The sequence below is a fragment of the Argopecten irradians genome, chromosome 3 (assembly GCF_041381155.1).
Source record: "Argopecten irradians isolate NY chromosome 3, Ai_NY, whole genome shotgun sequence".
In the NCBI taxonomy this organism is placed as follows: domain Eukaryota; kingdom Metazoa; phylum Mollusca; class Bivalvia; order Pectinida; family Pectinidae; genus Argopecten; species Argopecten irradians.
In genome coordinates, this window is record NC_091136.1 from 22449818 (window position 1) to 22457280 (window position 7463).

A 7463-nucleotide genomic window follows, 5' to 3' on the forward strand; every position below is an offset into this window, starting at 1 on the left:
TGGACCCTGAAGTTTTACATGTGGATCACAGATTTAGAAAATTATATTTGTATTCCAACCTTTAGTTTAAAACGTAATTGTATATTTCACAAAGCAAACACAGAATTCATATATAATTTCTTAGTAATCAAAAGATTCAGAAATCAGTTGATTAAACTCATACAAATTTGTTTCTAAGCAGAAAATTTAGTGAATAACAGTGATTGATTAAGAAAACATTTATAGTATGGAAAGACAGGAAAAAGTCAATTATGTAATAAAGAGTTGTTGGATTGCATCAACAAAATGAAAGGTAGGAAAATTCTTTATAAAGAAACAAATGGTAAAGTTTCCAATGTTTTGTTTACTAAGAGTTGAGTATTAAATATGATCATCTTCCATTCCTATCGATGTCGTAATATACCATCGTTTAATTAATAACATTCTGATCAGAGATGGACGGCCGTCAGACCTTTTTTTCTGTAAATCAGCTTTCTTTCGCGGCTATCATATTTCGCGTTTTTCATTTCAAAACAAATTTGCAGAAAAAAATGAAAATACATTATAATATATATTTCGGGACAAAGTAATTTGTGGAGATAAACTTAGTAAAAAAGTAAATTGCACGCAAGAGATTTTAGTTTACTGTAATGTTTTCATTTTTGATAATCTGAATCACAGCTGTAAATAATAGAACATTTTCGTGATAGTGAAGTAAAATCGAACAAATGCGAATAGTTATATTCACGTCTGTTCAATTTTATTCGATGGCAATTTAAATACAGCTGTTTATTTGACAATGGGAAAAAATTAATCACATTGCCCCCAAAACTATCTGGGTAAGAAAAACATCTGTAAATATTTTACAAAATCTGCGAATATTTTCGAACAGACCGAAATAAATAAAAAGCAATTCATGAAATATTTAATTTATGATACTGTATTAATGTATTTTCTATCAAACTTTTAATATCATCATCGTGCACTTTAACAATTAAAATACGAAGGCGATCAATGTTATATAGGTAGACAAATATATACAGCCGAACAATGGACTACTATAATGATATATGCAATTCATAATGAATGGAACAAAACGCCGAGGGTATCATGGAATAGATGAATCGAAAATAGAACAAATGTTACGCCAGAAAAAAATATTCAATCAAAATTTTCACAGGCAGGCAGAAAATGTATTTTCCAATCGGTAAATAAGGTAGTGAAATATATTATTGCTGTGCTGAGTCATAGCAGTGGTTGAAAATATCAAAGAATCGTTTTATGATTTTGTAAGTTGGAAAGCGAATATGAGAAATAACGATTCATGATACGTAATTATATTTGTAGTCCACTAATGTCATTACAGAAATATATATGAAGAAATATGCTTTAGGAAATTATCAGCAAGATAACGAACTAATCCTTGGATCTCACAAGATGGCGCCTGTTTGATATTTGTGTTTCTGTAACCTACTTGTAAAAGCGTTTAATAATTATCCATATGGACATGATGTGTGTTATACATATCATTCGAAAGAAAAAATGCTGATCTACATGAAAATGTGGAGAAAACATCTTTAGCAAAATGTTTTACAATATAAATCCATGTTTATATTGAAAATTCCTCGACAAAAAATCGAATTATCGACAGAAAATTGTAAAAATATACGATTCAGGAGCATATCTAACTTTTCTCGATGAGATATTTCGAATCTCAAGACAAAAACCTAAAAGTTCATATGAAGATGATAAGTGACTATGTTTTATTAAATCAACCAGGAGTTGTTAAAGTTGGGTTAAGAAACACATATTTGTGTATCAGAGCATTGCAGTGAGAATAAAGCAAGCGCGCTGTGGGGGTGTCTTCGACGACGTCCGAGCAAAATACGTAAACAGGCGGTTTTTCAAAATTTTTGTCATTCTCACTTATACCACGGTACAGGAAGGATATCCAACGCATCACCATGAGCGCCGCACCAGCTTCTCCAGCCAAGAAAGCCAAGAAGGCAACCAAGCCAAAGGCTCCAGCAGCCCACCCTACTTATGCTGCGATGATTGCTGCAGCTATCACCGCCCTGAAGGAAAGAAATGGTTCTTCAAGAATCGCCATTAAGAAGTACGTCCTGGCTAACTACAAGGTCGCCGATGACAACAAAACCAAAGCCGCATTAAACACTGCACTGAAGAATGGCGTGAAAAAGGAAACACTCAAGGCTGTTAAAGGATCATTCAAGCTCGCAGAAAAGCCCAAGGCAGCCAAGAAAGCCGCACCCAAGAAAGAAAAGAAGCCAAAGAAGGCTGCAGCAGCTAAGCCAAAGAAAGCAAAGAGTCCCAAGAAAGCTAAGAAGCCAGCAGCAGCTAAGAAGCCAGCAGCAGCCAAGCCTAAGAAAGCCAAGACTCCCAAGAAGGCCAAGAAACCAGCAGCTAAAAAACCAGCAGCTAAAAAGCCAGCCACTAAGAAAGCAGCCAAGAAGCCCGCCAAGAAGTAAACACTTCTTATCACCTGGTCATGATTGACCATTTCACCATAAAAGTCCTTATCAGGACTACCCATATCACTCAAAAAGTCCCCGATGATATCTCGAGAATATACGCATTTTATTTCAGCTGAAGCCGTTATCCGGCATTCGCTTTATAGAACGTATTTGCTTATTAAGCACAGGAAATCAATTATTTTATTTTCGATCATAGAAAGCATACTTATTCAGACCTAATATACAAAAAGTAAAAGTGCTTACACAACCTGTTTACAAGTTTATATAGGTGTCCTTACACACGTAAAACAAACTGATTCTCTCTGGTGTTTATAATCTGCCCGAAAGCTTGGATTTTGGCAGCACCTAACTGTCAATACATTAGGTAAGACAAACTTGACCTCAGGCTGTTGTCATGTCAACTGTTTGATAAGTGAACCAGATCAGGTCAGGCTATTTATTCCTTTGCCTTTGATGAAACGGGTATTGTGTATATGTTCTCTCTGTAAAGTTTTATTGTTAATTAAGCTTTGTGTTTTTACCTGAATAGAATTTCGGTTAACATCTCATGATATAACCGAATAGTTTCATATAGCGTACTACAGAATAAGCCATTAAAAGGTAATTTTATGAATGCCAGCCGCTATACAAATCTGCAGTTAAATTTGTTTTTGTTACCTAAATTAATTTTAATGTGGCGACAACAAAACCACAAATTATTAAAAGATCCTTAAAATCCTGTCTTTTTCTGAAGATAAAATTATCCAATGTTTTCGTTTGTTTATTCTGTTTGGTAAAAGAGTCAACAGCTTACTTATTCCGTCTTCATTTAGGTTTACATTTGATGAAGCGAGTTTCTCACTGTATTTACAAATGTCCACAAAAAGATTGAAAACAAAAAAACAAAAACAAAAAAACCCACTTCGTTTAGCATTCAATCTCATGATCGAATTATCATAGGAAACTCTAAGCGTACGCGGGAACAAAGTTCATGTTCCGAGAACGTTACAGTTACCGGATCACTAACGACACTGACATTCTCAATTTATTTTCGTTTAACACGGAGAAACTGAATGAATAAAATAGGTAGATACTTTTTCTGACAAACTTCTCACATTCAATACCGTCTTTCCAAATATGAAAGATTTTAGGTATTTATAACGTAATGACAGCTACTGTAACTAAAAAAATCCAGAGATTTATTGATTTCAATTATATTGATATCAGGACATCACCTAACACTTGTGACGAATGCTTAAAAAAGTTTGGAAAGTATTCCGTTTCATCACCTTTGTATTTGATTAAAGGGGGGCCACTCTTGAAATAAAGTAAGCTTAATGGTTGTTGATGTTGGACCGATGCTGTAGCACGACTTGTAGTAATGGCGAGTTGTTTGAAAATATGCTATGTTAACATTTCTTCAAACCTTTCATCAGGATAGTCCGGTAACGCATGTTAAATAGGTTGTGGTCATCAAAGAGTTTTACAAATGGACTTTGGCGTCAAAATATAGACGACGGCATTTCGTAGGAATTCTAAGCCAGATGAATAAAAAAAATGCAATCATATCTTCGTAATTAGACGTGAGAATTATGAGTCAAACAGGTTTCCAAGGTCAACAACGTTTTGCTCATTAGTCTGTTGCTAGATATTCGTTCCATTTCACTTACATCATGACAGAAAAAAAAACATCAAATACACAAAATCGCATCAACGTAATCGAGTGTGTCGAATGATTATTATTAAATCGAAATCATCATTAAAACGCATTGATCACTGATCATTATATTAAAACAATTATTACATTTCATAAATTTGGTTGTAAACCAAATCTTGCAATTTAAATATTATTACAAATCAATAATGTGTTTTTATTATCATTAATTCAAACTTATATTGCTGAATAAATAGGACATTTTTATTAATCATTTCCAAAAGTCCTCACCATAATTATTATCAAAACAATTTTCCTACTATCTGGAAGTAATACCATTCAGTGGAAATCGACATGACACTAAATTTACCGCAGACCACTTGTTCATTACTGATACATTGTTAACATTTCAAAGCTAGTCCCGACGTCTGAATAGGCTAATTACTAGCTTTATCTACCTGTTAAAAAAACCTATATGTATTAAGTAAAGTTGTCAGTTAATTCACAGTTATTTCTGTGATATATTGTCCAAGGGATCGATCTGAAAATTATATAAATTGGCTCTAAATCCTGCTCAAAGGATTCCATGGTGCTGTGATTATACCAAGGCAAACATTTTGTTGGACCCTGAAGTTTTACATGTGGATCACAGATTTAGAAAATTATATTTGTATTCCAACCTTTAGTTTAAAACGTAATTGTATATTTCACAAAGCAAACACAGAATTCATATATAATTTCTTAGTAATCAAAAGATTCAGAAATCAGTTGATTAAACTCATACAAATTTGTTTCTAAGCAGAAAATTTAGTGAATAACAGTGATTGATTAAGAAAACATTTATAGTATGGAAAGACAGGAAAAAGTCAATTATGTAATAAAGAGTTGTTGGATTGCATCAACAAAATGAAAGGTAGGAAAATTCTTTATAAAGAAACAAATGGTAAAGTTTCCAATGTTTTGTTTACTAAGAGTTGAGTATTAAATATGATCATCTTCCATTCCTATCGATGTCGTAATATACCATCGTTTAATTAATAACATTCTGATCAGAGATGGACGGCCGTCAGACCTTTTTTTCTGTAAATCAGCTTTCTTTCGCGGCTATCATATTTCGCGTTTTTCATTTCAAAACAAATTTGCAGAAAAAAATGAAAATACATTATAATATATTTCGGGACAAAGTAATTTGTGGAGATAAACTTAGTAAAAAAGTAAATTGCACGCAAGAGATTTTAGTTTACTGTAATGTTTTCATTTTTGATAATCTGAATCACAGCTGTAAATAATAGAACATTTTCGTGATAGTGAAATAAAATCGAACAAATGCGAATAGTTATATTCACGTCTGTTCAATTTTATTCGATGGCAATTTAAATACAGCTGTTTATTTGACAATGGGAAAAAATTAATCACATTGCCCCCAAAACTATCTGGGTAAGAAAAACATCTGTAAATATTTTACAAAATCTGCGAATATTTTCGAACAGACCGAAATAAATAAAAAGCAATTCATAAAATATTTAATTTATGATACTGTATTAATGTATTTTCTATCAAACTTTTAATATCATCATCGTGCACTTTAACAATTAAAATACGAAGGCGATCAATGTTATATAGGTAGACAAATATATACAGCCGAACAATGGACTACTATAATGATATATGCAATTCATAATGAATGGAACAAAACGCCGAGGGTATCATGGAATAGATGAATCGAAAATAGAACAAATGTTACGCCAGAAAAAAATATTCAATCAAAATTTTCACAGGCAGGCAGAATCGTTTTATGATTTTGTAAGTTGGAAAGCGAATATGAGAAATAACGATTCATGATACGTAATTATATTTGTAGTCCACTAATGTCATTACAGAAATATATATGAAGAAATATGCTTTAGGAAATTATCAGCAAGATAACGAACTAATCCTTGGATCTCACAAGATGGCGCCTGTTTGATATTTGTGTTTCTGTAACCTACTTGTAAAAGCGTTTTAACTAATTATCCATATGGACATGATGTGTGTTATACATATCATTCGAAAGAAAAAATGCTGATCTACATGAAAATGTGGAGAAAACATCTTTAGCAAAATGTTTTACAATATAAATCCATGTTTATATTGAAAATTCCTCGACAAAAAATCGAATTATCGACAGAAAATTGTAAAAATATACGATTCAGGAGCATATCTAACTTTTCTCGATGAGATATTTCGAATCTCAAGACAAAAACCTAAAAGTTCATATGAAGATGATAAGTGACTATGTTTTATTAAATCAACCAGGAGTTGTTAAAGTTGGGTTAAGAAACACATATTTGTGTATCAGAGCATTGCAGTGAGAATAAAGCAAGCGCGCTGTGGGGGTGTCTTCGACGACGTCCGAGCAAAATACGTAAACAGGCGGTTTTTCAAAATTTTTGTCATTCTCACTTATACCACGGTACAGGAAGGATATCCAACGCATCACCATGAGCGCCGCACCAGCTTCTCCAGCCAAGAAAGCCAAGAAGGCAACCAAGCCAAAGGCTCCAGCAGCCCACCCTACTTATGCTGCGATGATTGCTGCAGCTATCACCGCCCTGAAGGAAAGAAATGGTTCTTCAAGAATCGCCATTAAGAAGTACGTCCTGGCTAACTACAAGGTCGCCGATGACAACAAAACCAAAGCCGCATTAAACACTGCACTGAAGAATGGCGTGAAAAAGGAAACACTCAAGGCTGTTAAAGGATCATTCAAGCTCGCAGAAAAGCCCAAGGCAGCCAAGAAAGCCGCACCCAAGAAAGAAAAGAAGCCAAAGAAGGCTGCAGCAGCTAAGCCAAAGAAAGCAAAGAGTCCCAAGAAAGCTAAGAAGCCAGCAGCAGCTAAGAAGCCAGCAGCAGCCAAGCCTAAGAAAGCCAAGACTCCCAAGAAGGCCAAGAAACCAGCAGCTAAAAAACCAGCAGCTAAAAAGCCAGCCACTAAGAAAGCAGCCAAGAAGCCCGCCAAGAAGTAAACACTTCTTATCACCTGGTCATGATTGACCATTTCACCATAAAAGTCCTTATCAGGACTACCCATATCACTCAAAAAGTCCCCGATGATATCTCGAGAATATACGCATTTTATTTCAGCTGAAGCCGTTATCCGGCATTCGCTTTATAGAACGTATTTGCTTATTAAGCACAGGAAATCAATTATTTTATTTTCGATCATAGAAAGCATACTTTCTCAGACCTAATATACAAAAAGTAAAAGTGCTTACACAACCTGTTTACAAGTTTATATAGGTGTCCTTACACACGTAAAACAAACTGATTCTCTCTGGTGTTTATAATCTGCCCGAAAGCTTGGATTTTGGCAGCAC

The 7463-nt window shown here is 34.0% G+C and overlaps 2 protein-coding genes across 2 annotated transcripts; both read left to right on the forward strand.

Annotated features, from left to right (window-relative positions):
- Positions 1-1775: 1775 nt before the first annotated feature.
- On the forward strand, positions 1776-2532 carry LOC138319976 (histone H1-delta-like). The gene has a single exon (XM_069263082.1). It carries the CDS (start codon positions 1944-1946, stop codon positions 2466-2468), a length of 525 nt encoding a protein of 174 aa, XP_069119183.1. The 5' UTR covers positions 1776-1943; the 3' UTR covers positions 2469-2532.
- A 3887-nt stretch (positions 2533-6419) lies between these two features.
- Positions 6420-7176, forward strand: LOC138319978 (histone H1-delta-like). Its single transcript, XM_069263083.1, has one exon. It carries the CDS (start codon positions 6588-6590, stop codon positions 7110-7112), a length of 525 nt encoding a protein of 174 aa, XP_069119184.1. The 5' UTR covers positions 6420-6587; the 3' UTR covers positions 7113-7176.
- The last annotated feature ends 287 nt before the right edge of the window (positions 7177-7463 follow it).

Bases quoted from the DNA above. Each gene is read 5' to 3' on its own strand.
- LOC138319976 (XM_069263082.1), top strand. From the start codon at position 1,944: ATGAGCGCCGCACCAGCTTCTCCAGCCAAGAAAGCCAAGAAGGCAACC.
- LOC138319978 (XM_069263083.1), top strand. From the start codon at position 6,588: ATGAGCGCCGCACCAGCTTCTCCAGCCAAGAAAGCCAAGAAGGCAACC.